Here is an 18,638-nt window from a genome sequence, read left to right as displayed (position 1 = left end):
ACATTTGTGGGATGTGGCCTTATTATTTCTCGGCTTTTCTTGGTAGGTTTTCATCAACTTTGCCAAAGAGCAACACTCAGAAGACCGCACTTCAGTCAAGCGAAAGTGCATGTATTTTCCTTGCTGTCGGTAAATGGGTAATCAATGCTTGCTTGGTGAAGCCCCTGAGTACCAAACAATAAAACTTCCCAACTAGAAGTAATTTTAAGTAACCAAAAAAAAGGGGATAAATAGTGTTCGTGCTTTGATAACCATTTTTAAAAACTCTAGTTTGGAGCCCATAAGCTTTGCGTGGTTATTGCTGAAAGGTAAAAAGTAAAAGTAACCCAACGAAGGAAACCAGTGGTACATATAGAAAGCAGGATACTCGTGTCTGGAAAGAGCCCAAACTCTTAAAATTTGTCCGGACTGCCTGCGTTACTGTGGTTTGTCCTTTTAATGTTTTTATGAATATACTTTAGCTTAAACCCTTTTCTCTGGGTACGTCATAAACAAGTGGTAATAGTGAAGACTATTGCCGTGGGCTCTTGTGTATAATGCTGAATATAATGATAATATTCATGATGATGGCGATGGTGATTTAAGATAGCGCGCTATATACTTAAAGCTTCACGATAACTGTTTCTTGAAATTGAAAATAGATTAATGTTTTTTTTTTATCACTTCAACTTGCAATCTCTCACCTGAATTACACATTAAGTGATTACAGAATAAGTGTATAATAAATACATAGAATATGTAAAATCTTCAGGTTATAACGACTGTGTTGATAAAGCGACTTCAACAATAGTTCTGTGAATTCTTCATGTCAGCCCTTTTGCCGGTTGCGGCAAAATACATCATGAGTGAGTTCTGAAATCTGTCTTTCGCCGGTGCGTTGAACATGTGCGTGGACCTGAAATTGTAGAGGCGCTTCGAAAAGTTAAAATATATTTAAGCAATAGACCACTCTTTTTATGGGTTTACCGGCTTGATAACCCACGCGGGATGTCGGGAGAACACGAGCAAAACTTGTAAATCACGAGCCGAAGACGAGTGATTTACAAGCTGTTCGAGTGTTCTCCCAACATCCCAAGTGGGTTATCATGCCCGGTAAACCCATAAAAAGTGTGATCTATCGCTTTTATAAAATAACTTTAAGTTTTCTATGAGTTTACCGCCACAATACGCCAATCAGAACGCGCGTACTATCTTAATTATTTTATAAATATATAAACCAAATAAACGAAGATTCACTGTAAGGAATACAATCAAATCATGTTTCTTTGGATGATACTATCATCCCTGTTGATCCTTTGTCTAGAGTAAGACTGGTATTGTCGTATCCTGAGTCGGATTTTTTTATTTATTGATTTTGAGGTTATACAACTGAGATTATCTTATATAAATATAAGAAAGGATATATTCAACTATAAATACTAAAGATATAAATTAAAATAAATATGCATGAAAGATAAAAACTGAACGTAATAGAATAAAAAATATATATTCTTGTTTGTTTTTAAGTTATTATTTTATAATTTTAAAATGCAATCTTAGTACGCATTCTAAATGAAAATTATTTAGGTTTAGAGAAAGTTAGGAATAAATGATCTTTTTAGTCAGCTTACATGTTGTGAAGGATTTTATATTTATATATATATATTTTTTTGGGGGGGAGGGGTGTGCAGGGGGATAAAAAAAAAACTAACCCTCTCGTCACAAAGTCTGTGAGAATACTCCGTGTATTTAATAACAAATAGATTTGTTATCAAAGTTGCCTCCACTCGGTAAAAACAGCCTCTTCATACGATAAGTCGTTGCTTTCCAACTAAATTAACAAAATGATATATTAAAGAACAAGTAACCTTTATAACTTCACTTTTAATTGCTTAAGACGAATAGACAATATGTCTGTGTCAAATACTTTGTGTTATTATAATTGATGTTGTTGCTTCTGGCTTTTCTGACATCCTTTCACACACAGGGATTTTATGTATTACTAAATACACTTATGAGACAATGAAGACTAAAATGGCTAAGATCAGAATTTCCAACAAATTATAATTCTTATACACGATCATACAATGATGGCCTCCAATCATAGTTAATTGAGTGGAATGGTTATGAAGCCCGTCAGACTCCTTTGTTATATGTTATTGTGGACCCGAAAGTGCACAACGTTCAAAAGAATTCCTGTCATTTTGATTGTATTGACCAATAGAAACGTTGCATTAATTTATTCCGTAACAATTTGCCAACAGAAAACAAAGGATTGTGCACTTTCAGGGTGCTTCCAACATAAACTGCAGCACTGTTGTTTTTATCATTGATGTTTTCCGCTTTTCATAACCAGTCTCCTCTAATAACTATGCTCCAATCTACAACTTGTTCCCTGTAAAATAGAAACGTTTCCCATTCCAAATCTCTAAGCTTTTTTTGTATCGTTCGTGTTGCTATTGCATTAACCACTGCCACCTACAGTCAACTCTCGCGATGCTGACACCTCGATAAAACGGACGGCAGCTAAATCCCCGGCAAAAACAAATTACTGACGTTTGACTGAAATAAACTCCCGCTATTACGGACTCTCGCTAATGAGGACACTAACTTGGAGGCCCGAGGGGGAGGGGGGGGGGGAGGGGGAGGCACTGCCATATATGGGCTATATAGGTATGTGCCGCTGTGAAGGGTATGATTTTCAAGCAGTTTACTCTAGGATAGGGTATATAAACCAGAGCGTTTGGGTCTAGAATAGGGTATTATTTTTCAGGAAACTAATCAGTTGGTTGAGGTCCCTAAAGTGTCTGTAATAAAGGGAGTTAAGACTGTAACTGGGAATGACAGAACATTGCTGTAGCTTCTTCTCCTTATCTACTGGTGAGAAAACGAATGGAAACAATCACATGGAGAATTGATGACGTTTTTACCCACATAAGCGATTGCAATTATTAACGGCCTATTTATCGGTGGGGGCAGCGTGGCCGAGCGGTTAGACCGCTGGACTTGGAATCCGAAGGCCGAGTGTTCAAGTCTCGCCCTGACCGCTAGCTGGATTTGTTCTCGGTAGTCCCGAGTTCAACTTCTCGGCCATGCTTGTAAATTAGCCTACTGGTTTGCCTACTGTTTTGCCTACTGGTATACTTAATTCGGTGGAGGCAGCGTGGCCGAGCGGTTAGAGCGCTGGACTTGCAATTCGGAGGCCCTGTGTTCAAGTCTCGCCCTGACCGCTAGTTGGATTTGTTCTCTGTAGTTCCGAGTTCAAATCCTCGGTCACGCTTGCAAATTAGCCAACTGTTTCCCCTCCGGCCAGTTGGGATTCTTAACCATGTGAGGTTCCTTTTGAATTATTTGTTCATTATACCTGAAAAGCCCAAAAGGGGAGAAAAGAAAAATTGTTGAAATTTCTCCTTAATTCTCTTCCAGTTCTCTTTCAGTTCCAGTTCATGGCTATCATGCTCTTGTGACTGTTTTTGCGAAACTGCTATCTGCTCTTTTTTTGTCAATAATTAAAGAAATGAAAAGTTAAGGCACAACGAAAATTTCCCAAATAAAAGGCCATCCGTAGAGCGTAGATTAACTATTCAATCAAAACTGCTTTTATTATAAACTTTTGGAAAACAGCATGGATAAGCCATTGAAAAAACAAACAAACAAAAGGTAAACAAAGCAGAATCAAGAGTTGTGCTATTTTAAGCTTTTTATCTTAGTATAAATCTTGTGATTGTTACGGTGTGGATGACTAAAATATTCGAGAATCCACTCTCCCCCCTTCCCCCGAGGGTGCGAAGCTACGTGTAAAATTATTCCAGATTCTTCAGTATAATTCTTTGTTACGAATTGAATTGATCTTTTCTGTTACGTAACTGTGGCTATCTTTGTTACCTTTGGTAAACGCAGACTCGTTGCATTGCCTTTGTTGCGGGCAGCGTCATTATTGTTGCACAAGAAAGAAAATTGCTTAAGTGTGGAAGCTCTCGTAGTGGATCGCTCTACTTACGTCCGCCTTCACAAAACCCCGGTTTTCTCAACTCCCCAAAAAACTCTGTACTATTACATTCCCGTAAGCGGCCAGGTCCAGTGAAGGACACCTTGGATAATACCGGGATAATAATCTCACTCAGACGGCAAAAGATTTTGTGCTCATGGCTTTCTGTTAATTTTGTTGTTGATACAAAGAATGTTCATTGCCAAAGGTCTGGAAATTGGGAGGCAATTCATATGGAAAATTAAAAGAAAGTCTTTTCCCTAACGACCATCACCAAACTTAACTAATCCCATATAATAGAATTGGAAAAATGGGAAATTAAACTTGTCTGGCTATATATTGCTGATATTGGCGATCACGAAGAACATCAAAAGTATATCTGTAAATCATTTTCGTTATTTTAATGATAGTGATTAATAATACAATTTACCTTAATGCTGGTAATTTACACATCTTAACGGCCTTAATTTGCAAGCCCTGCTACCAATATCGGCATAATGCAATTATAAAGAAATTAACCCTAATGCTCCCAGACAATTTACCACTCCAATCTTTAAATCTGTGAACAAAATCCTACGGTGTTACCATTCAAATGAAAACTCTTTGGTAGAACTTTTGCTCGGTAAAATTTATTTCGTTTGATTTTACTAAAAGAAATTTAATTGTTTTAGTGAATGTTTTTTAATCCCCTTTAGTATTGAAAGAGTTTAAACTATTTTAATGATTACATAACTCCACACGCTTACTTTTTGACCCTCACAATGTGTAACAGTTACAATGTATTTGTATCTGTTGGTATGTGGTCAGTTTCTGAAACACGCTTTCTAAAAGTCACTGACTTGATGCACTCTCAAAATATCGATGCCGTTTTAGATGTTGGGCATCAACTGCCACTTGACATTAAACTGTTGTTACTAAATATAGATTCATTCGCTGATAACACTCTTTATAGACTAAAAATAATTGACAAAACTCAACATAAGAATACACACAGCACCAAACAAACACTGAACTATCTGGTGGATTCTTTCAGAGAGTTCTGCGTGGAAAGCCAGTTGAACACGCAAATGGCTTTCTCTTTGTTGTGGTCGAAATTTGTTTCTGCGTTTCTGATAAAATGTTCCATAGCGTTTGTCTGTTCGTCTTGATGATCCCTTTTCCAACTTATTTGGCACGGAGATGAGAAGCGTCTTTGGTAGTTCGTAAATGGAATTGTTGTGACACTTGTCGTAGTTTCAGCCAGGCTAAGCCGCCTTGTAAATCTTGACTTGCCAATGGCTGTTAGATCTCCTTGCCCATTTAGCAAGCTCTGTTTCATTCCGTTTTTTAAGGGAGGTAGTTTAATTTCATTTTGTGACATGCTGGTACCCTGTGAGCTTAACTCTCTGTTACCTTTTATTATTCCTTGATTGCTACTGCTAGGTGAAGTCAACACAGGTTCCCATGTTACTTCTAATTTAGCTGGAGCGGTTATTCGCCTCCGCTCCAAGCTTGGCCTTCTCGTGTTAACACTAGGAGCTGGCGTTGATGCTCTTCGAACCAAAAGCCGTTTTCTGTTTATTGGTGAATGGTCTGTTTTGTTATCCATTTGTCTGTATCTTTAGTGAAGAGTCACGCGAACAACGACTCTCAAGCTACGGTATGAAACCAGCGGGGTTCAAAAAAGTAATTTCTTGTACATGTAACGGTAGCCACTGTAGCTGTGTAAGCTTAATTTCCTGAAATGTCTTCCTAAACGCATGTCATCAAGTGATTGATATGAATGCTAACTATCGAAAGCGGAGTGTAAACCATATCACGCACACTTCTCACACGCTCTCGAGTCATTAGATGAGGCATTTTGAGGAGCGTGGAATCGAAGGAACAGACAAAATATACCTGTGAGGTATAAGTTATTCCCTATAAATGACCGGAAAAAGTAAAGTCTGTTCTTTAGACCTTCATAATTAACATTTTTCATTTTCCAAAACCAAACTGAATTCCTGAATATCACGCCTATTTCACGTGCCATGAGCCTACAGATCTCCGTCACTATTGGTAGATTCAATGCGAGGAAAGCAGAATCTGTAAATCTAGAAAATGTGTTTTAAATACTACCTTTTTCCGTGTCAGTATACATATTAAAGATCTCCTTTACGGGTGTTGTGGTGTTACGGATGCCCCTTTGCACAAACGAGGTTAAAAGCTGTTATGTTAGTTACAATTGTAACTTATGCTTGTTTTTCCTCATTTCTTATGTTGGTTGGGCTGGTTGTTGTTGCTTTTTTCTAGAATTTTCCACCGGTTTCAACTTATTTTTGTTTGATTGAAATGGATTCCTAGTGTTGCAGCCCAGGAAAAATGAAACTGAAGGCTAAAGAAAACTACAAGTTATGCATTCAGCCCGCGAAAATGTGAAGTATACAAAGTCTGCATAAATAAATCTAATCGTTTCTTTGCCACTTTTAGAGAGGTAAAGCATCCACGACGCTGATGGGAACGAGAACTTAAAAAAATAATAATAGGTTTAATAAGCAACACAGCGACCCTGCACGAGCATCAGCAGCAAAGTTTTCTTTGCAACTTTTTCTTGGTCGTCACTGCGACTACAACGTGAAACTTCACAGTGTGAGGTTTCATAGAGGGCGACTAAACAATAAAAATAAGTAAACTTTGATATGCCTCCTTAAAATACAACCCCATGAAAATTCGCCTGTTTGACCGACTGGGCGATTTAATGTAAATTTAAAGGAACCTAAATGCACTTTATTTTAAGAGTGACGTTTTTGCTGCCGTCGCTGTTGTAGTTGTGTCGCATGGGGCTGCACATTGGAGTCACTTATGGGTACAATTAAGTAAAAGCAACAACGAGATACTGAAACTTGTGCCCTTGGTGAAGTAACAGTGCATATCATACTTTGCAGTATATATGTTGCAGTTCAATTTTATCGCTAGGGTAAAAAATTTCCCTTTGTTTTTAGGTCTGGTCATGTATGATAATGAGTTTGAAACAAAGGAAAATAAAATTTCAAGCAAGGATAAATTGAACAGCAACATATACAGTAAAGATGGTAGGGAGCAGGTCTGTTGCCCAAGGGGTTTTACGCTTGTCTGCTCTACGGTGACCTTCTTTGTCAATCGCCCCTTGCCTCTGACATTTAATTTACTCAACATTTAAACCCTGGTGGCCTTTCCAATATCTTTAAGCCGTAATGTAACTAATAAAACAAACAAACAGAAGAACCAAAACTTAGTATCAGGTGAAATGGACTTTTTAAATAATTTTCTCTCTTTATCCCCCTTAAGCCTTTTAACAACCAAAAATTAGTAACAAAAGCCTTGCTGCTATTCTGATACTTTTAATTAGTTTTTTTAATGCATCTAAAAATTGCTTCCTTATTACCCCCTGAGGCTTTCACACTTCGTAACATGTTGTTGTCAAATGTCTCCAACACGAAATGTTTTGATAAGTCGTAGTCGTTATTAACACTGCATACCTAACTCTGCCATGTGTAAAGAGGCTGGCACTTTATTGCTTCGCCTGCCTAAATGACCGTTAAGTGGCTTTTGAATACAAAAATCTACCAGTTTGTGTTGAGACTGGGGGAAATAACATGAAATTATTTAAATCGCAGCTTATGAAACGTATCTCTGAAAAAGGCTTTTAATACCTTCTTCTCCTACCTTACGTTACTAAACATGATTACGAAAAAAACTAAACCAGTCCCTTTGCCACTGTAGCTGTACTCCAGTCGCGTAATTTCTGTTATTTAGGGTAATGAGAATTAATTTACTTCTTAGAGTGACTTTACGGATGCATTAAGCTGTGGCATCCATATATTTAAATGTTTTGCCTCCCGCTCATCTTAAACGTTAATCGAGTTATTAAAACTTCATAACTTAGCTGCTATTGCAGACTGAGGTATTTTTTGACATGTTTGTCCACCTAAATATGTAAAACAACTTAAGCCGAAAAAACCGTTGTCCATGCTGTTATGAGCACGGGGTATTTCGAAATATGCGCTTATCCGAAGGTATGAACTCATCCAGTTAAAAACAATTTGCGTATTTGCAGAATTAGGTCTCATTTTGTTTATCATGGATTGAATTGTAATTTGTCAACTTAAAAAATTCTTTGACTTTGGCTTACACTGAGTCGTTTTAGCGACAGATACATTGTTCCCTTATTACCGTTCTGGCTTCGCACATAATTGAAGCTATTTGGAACATTACATGCCCTTAAACGGTCACACCCCTAATTAAATAAAAACTTTCTGCCCTTCTCTAAAAAAAGACACGAAAACTACGTAATATTATCTATCTCTGACCATCCTGTTTCCAGAGTATATTCACTGGTTATCTGTGACTAGGTGCTGCCCTGTTGGCCAATTTTGGATCTCATCCGCCTAATATTCGATTTTTTTTTTTCGCGACATGACGTCAGAGTTGTTGTTCTAGAGATGGTAATAAGTGATCGTTCACTGATGATACATAATGCCAAGCTAACCCTTTCACTGTCAAATGTAGCCAAAGGCAAATTTCGACCAGATTTCCAAATTTCATTTTGTAAAATTTTGAAAAACAAATAGTACCATGTGTAAGTTCAGGCAGAGGGCTTTCATTTGAATGGTCGCATCATAGGATTTCGTCCTAAGACTCAAAAGTTAGAGCCACCTCACAAATTCCATCAAACACTCTGGCAGTGAAAGGGCTAAAAAGGGTACTAAATGTTTTGAAAACATTGCTATTGCCCTGTCGGTTTAATTCATTGGGTAGTAAGTGATTGCGTCGACAACCAGTTAAGTATTACGACCGCCTTTTCTTTGGTACTCTCAAAGTTATCCTCTGCATTTTTGATGAACTCTCGCAGTGCTTTTGACTGTTCCTCAGGACGGTCGTTTCTCCACAGAAACTGAGACGGCGTGGAGTTGCGTCGTTGGTAAGTGTTGTGAAGCTTTGCTGTCAGACGCCTGTTTTCGGGCAGATTCACGGTTCGCTCAGTAAGCTTCGTCTTACTAGACGTGTTCATTTTTCTTTCCCCTTCTTCAACATTCCTCTTGATTCGTCCTTCTATACAAGGTAGCTTGATTTCATTATTTGATGAGTTGCTGCGATGCGGTGTGAACTCACTGGCACACCTTGAAAATTCTTGACTGCAGTTGGAAGGTAAAATGGGCAGAGATTCCCAGGCGACTTTCAATTCAGCTGGACCAGGGAATAGACTCGGCTGCAAGCTTGGCCTTCTTGGTCGAGCTCCTACAACTGGTGCTGATGCTCTTCGTACTAAACGCTTCTTTTCCATTTCTAACTCTCCTTTATTTTTGCCAGTTCACGACAAAATGTGGATACCTTCAGCATGGATTCAAAGTAATCAAGATTATTGGCCAAGGAACCCATAGAATTCAGTTATCTTAAATACTGCACACAAAAGACCGGCAAGGATAGTTGTTCCGACCAGCTGTGATTGACAATGCACAAATAACAACTGTTGCGCGTGTGGACTGACTACCAATATAATACTCCCAACATATGCAACGTTGTGTGCGGATCACGTGGCACTACTTCACGAGCAGAAACTAACCGGCTGTAGCTTCTCTTTCTCTAAGGTTTAAAGCTTGTTTGAGACAAACATAGGCAAATATTTTTTAACATACTACAGTTGAGGAAAACAAATTTTCTTTGAATTTTCATTGCAAAAGTTCACTATTTAAGAAGTGACATGCACTTCAAAATTTTGTTCACGGGCTTGAAGTCGTTATGTAACAAATAGTAGGTGTGCCTTAGGGTCGTCAGAACGTATGCCCTACAGATACTCTTCTTAACCTCAGTAATTAATCAAATTAAGTTGTTTGTTTGCTCAGTGCTTATTAGAGTAAAAGCTATTTCCAAAGTCAAGGTCGTGAGTTACATGATTGGACTTTCAAACCCCGTTGAATATTCAATTGCGTTAACAACAATAACCTCATGAGGTTCAGCCTGGGTGAAGAATAAGAGTTGTGAGCCCACCAACGTGGCCCGAGTTCGAGTCCAAGTGTTGTCGTCATGTGTTAGGTTGAGTTCGTTCTTGGCTCTCGTCCTTTGTCTGGAAGATTTTTCTCTGAGCACTCTGGTTCCTCCGCCCCCTTCTTAAGATACCAGCACGATCTGGAACGCACGAAGGAGTTCTAAGTCCTCAGTGTTTCGTGTTTGAACAAGTTACACTGCATTACAACTAATGCTACATGTCGCACGAATTACAAGTTTTAAAGGCGCACACAATTAACCTTTCGCATGCAAAATGGCCTTCCCGTGTCCTTACAGCTCCCTATTGATCAGTTTTTGTCCGCATTTCTCGAAGAACAAAACGTTGTACGTCCTTTACAAACCGGAAAAACTGTGGAAGTTTCGCAGTTATTTGTTCAGGTTCCCATTCTCCGCTATTGAGCAACTCGTCCCACTCTCTGCAGTGCAGATGAAGATCGGTCTGCAAGAAAGTTAAGGGAAAAAAAATAGGTTAATAGATTGTAACAACGAGCAAAGAAGAATATACCACGACCCTACTAACAAAATCAATGGACAACTTAACGCCGTTGGAAAGTTCTGGTTCGATGGTTCTCTATTTAGTAGGGGACGTAGGTACCGGTAGTGAAGTAAACCTAGGGTATATGTGTGCGTCCATGTATGTGTTGTTACTGTCATCTACAAATCTGTTTTTTTTTTTTTACAATAAAAGTGGCGATGAGGGATCATGAGTGATAGAGTAAGCACTACGAATCTCTAAGCAAGGTGAACCTTTTTTACAGAGCCTTAAAGATCTGGTCCATCCTCTTAATGCGTGAAGTACGGTCAACTCTTTCTGAACAGTAGCCTGTATCGCAGAGGTAATTTAACCTCAGTTAGTATCGTCTGCGAAGCAGCGCCGAAATCCTCGTTCTGTGCCCCCAATGGTCTCAACGAATTACCGGAAGTGTGTTTCGAATTTCCGTTCATCCTGATTGGCAAATGGACTAAGACTTTTTTAACAGGCCAATCATGGCACGTTATCAAATCCAGGTACACAGTTGGGGACCCAGAACAAGGATTTCGGCGACGTTTCGCAGACGGACTAAACTAGAGTTAAGTTTCGTCTGTGGTGCAGGCAATCTGAACGGGTATCTTTATCAGACAGACACCTCCCTAAAACGGACCATTCGAGTTGGTCCCTGCCCTTCTTCGTTCACTTGGTGTCCTTCTGAGAGAGTTGACCAAAGTTCGAAATACATGTTGAAAATATGCTCTTAAATTTATACCAATTCCCTTGGCTCCTCCATTGAAAGATCGCTAGGCCAAGAGCTCTCCTTGGAAAAAGTAACTGTAAATCCTGGACAGATTTCGTAACGAGATCTTTCAGAACGGCGATTGTGGATTAAGTGAAATCCTTCAGGCGTACCCCCCTCTGGGAGGCAGATTTCAAAACCATTTTCATCTTTTAAAGTCAGTCTACACAAGTATTCTGATAATGCTTGTCTTGACTCTCTATCAGGTACATAATCTGCAATTAGTGCGCTATCTAAGGATAGAAAAAAAATACAGTAATGTTCAACTTATGGTAATTACCAACACACCGTGAAAAGGGTCATCTGGACAGCGTGTATAAGGTTGCGGATTCGATTCTTGGCCAAGTCTCGTGTTTGTTAGTCTATTCTTGAGGTCGGGTTGTTTGTCCGCCATGCTGGTACGGTAACCTGCACATTATTGTCGGGACAAAGGGTGGCTACGACATAGGTTTCCCTCTCGTTATACAATAGCTAACGACAGCTAAACTGTACTCTCAATAAATATTCAAAGTAATTTTAACCACTCAAATGTCATGTAATAACGATTCCACTAAAACCAGCAATTAACGATTCCACTAAAACCATCAAATAACGATTCCACTAAAAGTCTCATATGTTTCTGATTATTACGATTATTTTAGCCACCTTTTTTAAATGTTTCAATTCAAGTCATACCCATCCGCCCACGAATAGTGAGCCTGCAGTCAAACTCACAACCAGGAAACAAAATATCTGCCTGCAGATATTTTCTAGATGGAAGTACCAGCCATCCTCGACACCGTGATCGCGTAAACTCGTCTTCAAAGTGTATTTCGTCCAGGATGTTCTTCACATCATTAAAAGGAATTGGAATGTCTTCTAACTTTTTACGAGTGTTGCTCCTTGTGATCCATACCTGTGAAGAAGAGCAAGGCTTAGGGAGGTAGCATGACCGAGTATCCAGCGACAAAAATCCTCGGTCACGCTTGTATATGACCAACTGGTTGCCTTCTGCCAGTTGGCATTTTTAATCCTATTTCGTTATATTCAAATTATTTCTTTGTTATTCGAGTGGAGTGCCTGTAAATTAAGCTAAGTGCACGTTCCACTACATACAAACCTTACACCTTTCTTCAGGTTTGTTTTTGGATTGAAGGTCTTTTTCTGGTATTAAGAGCGATCTTAGTAACCCGGTAGAAGCAAAAAGGCACGGGATGTTCACAGAGGAAATCATTGCTGGCAAAATGTCAGAAATTCCCCTAGGCACTAATTCTCACCAAACAAGTTTTCGAATCATTCTGTTTCCGTTCCTCTAGATGGGCGATTAAAGCCCAAGATCTCTTCCGTTGTCCTGGCAGAGGTTTTATCTGCAAGGATCTGGTCCTAATTGGACTATGGGTCAGTAAATAAGTAGATCCGAATTATCAAATGTCAAAACCTAGTATAGTTATACAATCAGTGGACAGAGTACAACATGCATGGCCTCGTGGCCCTTGTCAAACTAAGATAAACTAAGTTGGTATCCCTTAGTCGCCGAATATTGAATGGGAATGGTGAAAGTCTGTGGTTCGAGCCTAGGGTGCAATTTGATGTATCAAACAAGTTGTCCCAACATCATTCAAGAATGATGATCACGTGGTGTACGATGATCAACACGTGATTGATAGTTAGATCTAACATTCGCCTGATAAAGACGACATTCATCCAAGATCCATCCAACACTGTTGGATGGTGTCGTAAGAATTACGTCAAAAGAAGGATTTCAAACGCATCCACTGACATGCTGCATGCATCAAGCAATAATTAGAAGATACGATATGATATGTGGGTTGAGTTTGTTGTTGGTTCTCTCCCTTGCTCCGAGAGGTTTTTCTCCGGGTACTCCGGTTTTCCCGTCTCCTTAAAAACTAACACTTTCAAATTCCAATTCGATCTCGAACGCACGGACACGTTTCAGCGAGTTCTTATGAACTCCTTAGTGATCCGTGGGTAAACAAATTACAAATTACAATTTATTTTTTGGACGAATGTTATGTTCAATCAACTGGAGCCCTTACCTTGAATCGTATTTCATTTCCAAGTGGCATTAAAAAAGTCAAGTCATATCTTGCCACATAATCCATGTTTCCGTTCGTAGTGCTTTCGCGGGAACTGATTCCTTTCCAGGTTTTTTCATCCAGATCAACTCCTCCCTTGAGTGAAGTTCTCCATGGACTTCTCTCGTTGTCTGACTGAAACCTCTCTACTACCTCTTTGATAGTCCACTCTCCTTCCTCAGCTTCCTCTGACAAAATAAAAAAGTACGTCGACGTGACTGTAGGACTGCAGATTCAGTAACCATGAGTTGTTTGTTTGGTTAACGTGAAATTTCTTTGTATAACTTTGCAAGCAAATACAACCTGCAGGGGCGTAGCTACCTGTACGCACGGTACGCACGTGCGTAACTGGAAAAGTTGAGGGTCAGAAGAAAAGTGAAATAAACAAGTTTTAAAAACGTAATAAAAACGCAAATGAATGTAAGATAATTATTTTAAAGAGTGATCTGTGTGCAGCGCCCCTCACTCACATGGCCAGGAGTTATGCAAAGTTATAAGGACACAAGGAAGTGTTTACATCGCAAAAAGTTTCAACTTCTGCTATGCAGGATAAGTTTGGGACACCAAGACCTCATCTAAAGTCAAGGCACCTGGAAATAATTTTGGATCTTGAGGGGGAGTTAGCGGGTGGGGGAGAAGGCGAATCAGGTGGAGCAGGCGGATTTGGAAAATTGTGCGTACCTCTAGAAAATTCCTTGCTGCGCCGCTGACTTTGAATCGTTTCTGATTTTAAACATCAAATAACTTTTACCAAGCACTTAGGAGGTGTCTGAATTTTCAGTCGCGTGCTATAACGTCTCTTTAGACCAGAAAATTTGATCCGCGCTACTGATCTCACTTCACGTTAGTCAATTTTAATTCAATGTATGGCTTTATCGGTACATACACTTAATTGGAAGGTGCATTTGAGACATGTCTCATTTTCACGAGTCTGCGTGCATGTGTTGTAGGGATGACTGAAACAAAGCGGTACCTTCGTCAGGTCCCCGGATGTTAGCTGTCCCAAAGTGACACCACATATCGGCCTTAGGATATTCTTTTGTCTTCATTTGCTGCTTTATGTTTTGAAGAGACTCCAAAGCGTCCACCATAAGCTGGGACAAATAGGGTGGGTCGACAGTACTAGAATTGGAGGACACCTAAACAGGACAAGTTTTATTTATTACAATTTAATGGCAATAAATTAAGTGATGGACATAACAATGATAAAAAAGGTTATAAGGACGATTTGTAAAAGAGTAACAGCGACCCTATGTAAAAGAAAAATCACCTTATTTAAAGTAGATTGTGAAATGTATATATGTAAAATATTAGGTAGGAAAGTAAGTAAGCCGCCTCCGTGTACTGATCTGTTGGACAAGTGGGCAGTAGCAAAATTAGATGTGTGGAGGCTATAGTACAACGTTAAATGGACTGGTTTTCTAGCCTTACAACCGCACTGGATTCTGCAGCTTGCCATCGAAAAGGCTGGCTGTTTTATCTTTTTTAGTACAGTAATTGTAATAAAAAGGATTAAAAACAGAGAGAGAGAAAAGCTAGGATGAATGTAACTCCTTGTACTCCTTTAAGAAATGACAACTTACATACGTGCAGTACACAAAAAATAGTTTAGACTGGGAAACTTAGCTAAAATGTGATATTAACAACGCATGGCAAAGTAACACAAAAAATGCTTGCAAACCTGTGGCCCATCGTGATCAGACGGTATAAGCCTGTACTGAGTGTCCCAACCTGGATGTACCGTACGATCCTTTTTCGCCAAGCTCTTCAGTTTAACTTCACAATCCTCAGGGAGATTCCAGTCATCAATGTAGACACAGGGCTTGACGAATTCGTTTTCTAAACCTCTGATTATTGCTCCAGCCTAGAGACAAATTTTGAGCGCTGTTTCTTGCAAACTGTTTTACTAGCTGCTATCTTCTATGGTGTGAATAGATTGAAGGCCTGAGTTCACCTCTAACTACTTGCCCGAGATATAAATTTTTCTAAATAAGCGTAATTAAGGTATTCCAATGTACTTACTATTGCTGCTTTAATGTGCAGTCTGGCCTGTTCCTTCTGTTTGTCGGTGCCACTGACTATGTACACTTCACGATCTTTGCGAATCAGTTTTGCTCCTGTCTTCGTGCTGATGAAATTGAGGTTGTATCCCCCTGAGCCCATGACTAATCCCTTGAATTCGCGTGGAATGTCTACTAATTCTCCGGGGGGAGCGTTTTCTTCCGATTTTCTCCTCTGCATTTGTGCCAGAGAACAAATTAAAGCGTAAACTGTTTATGAGTGTTATTTTAAATACTTTCTGCAAAGCTTAAATGTACCCATATGTATAAATAGTCGTTAAGTCAGTGGGCTAATCCTAACAGCTTGTACGTACGTATTCGCAGATTGATGATTTTTCTCTCCCATGATAAGTCAAAGGAACGGTACGTTTTTAAAGGCATTAAACCCTCATAAACTCGGGAAGTATAAAACTACACCGGGACGAATCTGAACGATAAAAGCAAGTACCTTGAACGGCGGCATTGAGGAACTTACAAGACCGGTACAACTTTAGATGGGTCTTCTTACATGAAACTAGTCTGGCAGAGACCCTTATCTACAATGGCAGAAGCAAGTATTAGCAGTGAGAGTGATCTTACGTCTTACTGGTTTCGGGTTCCCACCGGTCTCATGTAATCAGGGCCGGATGTTTGCCGTAAAAGACAATTTTAGCTGACAGTTCACTCGCCCCATGTAAGGTAATCAGGGACAGTCTTGGATTCTGGATTCCACCTTGTGGATTGCGGATTCCAGTTACTGGATTCCGGACTCCTCCTCAGTAGAACATGGATTCCGGATTCCTTGAGCTGGGTTACGGATTTCAAAGCCTAGGATTCCCAATTCCACAAGCGCATATGTTTTGGATTCCGGAATGCCGATTACCTTACATGCATGGGGTGACTGTGTTCTCACCAATCTCTGTTCTCTGGTTTGTGTTCTCGCCGGTCTCAACAAAAGATCTCTTTAGCTTGCATGTTTTTTTGTTCCAATACAGGTCATTTGATAATACTCTAGAGGAATGTTTCTTTCAAATTTCGTCTCATCCACGTGTATATCTACGCATAATTTATGAAAACACTAGGAACTCTATTGGGAAAGCAAAACACAAGCCAAAGAGGTCCATTAAGGCCTGATGTTACAACTCACCACTATTTCTCTGATACATTGTTTAGCATGTTGTCTTTGTTCTTCTGTTCCGCTGGCCAGGTACACATTACCATCTTTACGTATCAAATCTGCTCCTGTTTGACTGCTTATCTGTCTGAGATTCTCTCCTCTTTTACCTATCACAAAGCCTTTGCATTCACTTGGAATTTGGACCAATTCAAAAGTCTGAGCTATCTCTGATTTCTTGATCTGTAATTGGTGCTGTAGAGGAAAGTACGAAGGTAATTGTTTTGCGTCCTCACGTCTACCCTATTAAACCCGGAAGTATGATATTTCTGCACAGTGCTAATCCATAACGTTCAAAGAGAAGCTGACAATTGAAAGATTAATGATCAATATTGCACTTCACAAAAAGCGAAATGTTTTGCTTCAGTCAGTCTAAGTTGTAAATCTGCATCCTTCCATTTGTCCTGTAAATAGCTGGTTTTTAACTTTGTTTTTTTATGACGACTTTTAACGAAGTGGATCCAGAGTTTCGTTATCTCTGTCTTTTATATAATACTGATTTCTAGACTTGTACTGATCTTGTGATTTGATAAATCATACTCAATTTTTATTTTCGCAATGAAAGGAAATGGTCAATCTATTTGACACAGAAATAATATTCTTACTATGTTATCATTACACATTGCACTTACCACTTTCTCTAATATAAGCCTCTTAGCATATTCTCTTTGTCCAGCATCACCTTTGACTAAAAACCCATCGTCCTGCCTTCGCGGTGATGTGATCTTCGCGCCTGATGACTTCATGATCTCTTTAATAGTACACCCATCCTTCCCGATGACGTAACCTTTCAGATCATTTGGGACGGTCACAAATTCACCCTTTGTTGCCGCTCCATTTTGTTGGAGACGATTGTAAGCTACTCTGTGAAGGATGAGAAGTCATGATCATCACTGACCTCAGTGCAGCCTTTTGTCAGACTGAGAGATCAACTGCCATCAAGACCCTTTCATCTACCGGCTTACAGTTGTGTTTTCAACCCAACCAATATTTAAGGAAATATCAGCAATCGACACCTCAATTACGCTAGGTGACCTAAACGGTAATGACCGAGTCAACTCGAGTCATTCTTGTAATTTATATTCATCTATAGTATATTGAAGACCAGTCATTCAGTTACGGTGTATACTGAAGAGAGAGAACTTTGCCGCAATAACAGCGCTATCTGCAGACAGATAAAGCTTTTAATGTGCAAACTTACAAAAAATTAGCAAAGTTGTAATAAAGTTGTAGACAGGATTGATGGTTTAAGGTTTTATTTGTGCCTCGACAAGAATAAACTAATTTTAGATATGCGCTTGAGTGTCCAGCTCTGATTGAAGCCGTCATAAAAAAAGTTTTTTCCTAGAAATTATTACTCGGCATTTCAATGCTTCAGCTATACGCTTTAAGAGCTTACTTTTAATCAAAACTGCACTTTGTTGACATCGTTGTTTCATATTTATATTCAGTGTAAGTCTATTCGGGAGTGTAACGATGACTGCAGACTGTTTCAGAGACATCTTTTCAGATCAAGTAGTCGTTGAAATAGGTCTGGATAGTACTTTGATGAGAAAAAATCGAGGCTATTTTGTCAGTCTGTCATAGAAAGGGTTAGATCTAATAAATACTGAAAAGTAAGCTCAATGCATATGAATCCTGAAATTTGGTATCAGCTTTTAAAAGCCTTACCCTCCTCTTCCACCGTTCGATCGCTGTCCACGGCTCCCCATGCCTTACCACAGTAAATCCTTTCAGATATCACATTTTACCTTCTGTGAAATTATTTCATTTATGGTTCGATTCTGATAAAATCTTAGCAAATGTTCGATCAACGAACACAATACCGGAAGTACTTCCGGGAAAAAGCTTGTCACCAGTCCCTCGGAGACACTTCTAGATCTGTTTCCTCATTTAAAACAACGCATGTCCGTTTCAGTCGCTGAGCACCTCACTCCTCCCTCTCCCCCCGAAAACATTTGTTTGTGTGTGTGAAAGCAAGAAAATTATACACTTTCAGACGTTCGCGTAAAACGTATGCTTTTCTCGGCCTTCATAAAAGAAACTGTTTTTACCAATTATCAAAATTCTGAAGAACAGCATAGTTAAAATTTCGTTCATTTGAGTGGA

At 39.3% G+C, this 18,638-nt stretch overlaps 2 protein-coding genes across 2 annotated transcripts in view; one reads left to right on the top strand and one right to left on the bottom strand.

Moving 5' to 3' along the window:
* Positions 1-1,605, top strand: part of LOC140925218 (phospholipid-transporting ATPase ABCA3-like) — a 43,365-nt gene extending 41,760 nt beyond the window's left edge. The window contains exon 45 of the mRNA XM_073375203.1: positions 47-1,605. Coding sequence (XP_073231304.1) covers positions 47-133 — 87 coding nt within the window. The 3' untranslated portion in view covers positions 134-1,605. The remainder of the gene's footprint in view (positions 1-46) is intronic.
* Positions 1,606-7,285: 5,680 nt separating this feature from the next.
* On the bottom strand, positions 7,286-18,377 carry LOC140925212 (uncharacterized). Its single transcript, XM_073375194.1, has 10 exons — positions 18,201-18,377; positions 17,162-17,393; positions 16,503-16,724; positions 15,339-15,551; positions 14,998-15,180; positions 14,290-14,455; positions 13,278-13,504; positions 11,917-12,136; positions 11,215-11,474; positions 7,286-10,409 (listed from the first exon to the last, which is right to left on the bottom strand). The coding sequence occupies exons 1-10, from the start codon at positions 18,239-18,241 to the stop codon at positions 10,251-10,253; spliced, it is 1,923 nt and encodes a 640-aa protein (XP_073231295.1). The 5' UTR covers positions 18,242-18,377; the 3' UTR covers positions 7,286-10,250.
* Positions 18,378-18,638: the final 261 nt, after the last annotated feature.

This window comes from Porites lutea, chromosome 14 (assembly GCF_958299795.1).
Source record: "Porites lutea chromosome 14, jaPorLute2.1, whole genome shotgun sequence".
Taxonomy (NCBI): domain Eukaryota; kingdom Metazoa; phylum Cnidaria; class Anthozoa; order Scleractinia; family Poritidae; genus Porites; species Porites lutea.
Note: the sequence above shows the minus strand (reverse complement) of the source record. Positions and strands in the feature narration are given on the sequence as shown.

What these genes read in the sequence shown, in the direction of transcription:
- LOC140925212 (XM_073375194.1), bottom strand. Translation starts at nt 18,241, where the DNA reads ATGGGGAGCCGTGGACAGCGATCGAACGGTGGAAGAGGAGG. An exon ending in TCGAACGGTGGAAGAGGAGG is followed by an intron (nt 17,394 to 18,200) that starts GTAAGGCTTTTA and finishes CATCCTTCACAG; the next exon opens with AGTAGCTTACAATCGTCTCC. An exon ending in GGCTTATATTAGAGAAAGTG is followed by an intron (nt 16,725 to 17,161) that starts GTAAGTGCAATG and finishes TTTCCTCTACAG; the next exon opens with CACCAATTACAGATCAAGAA.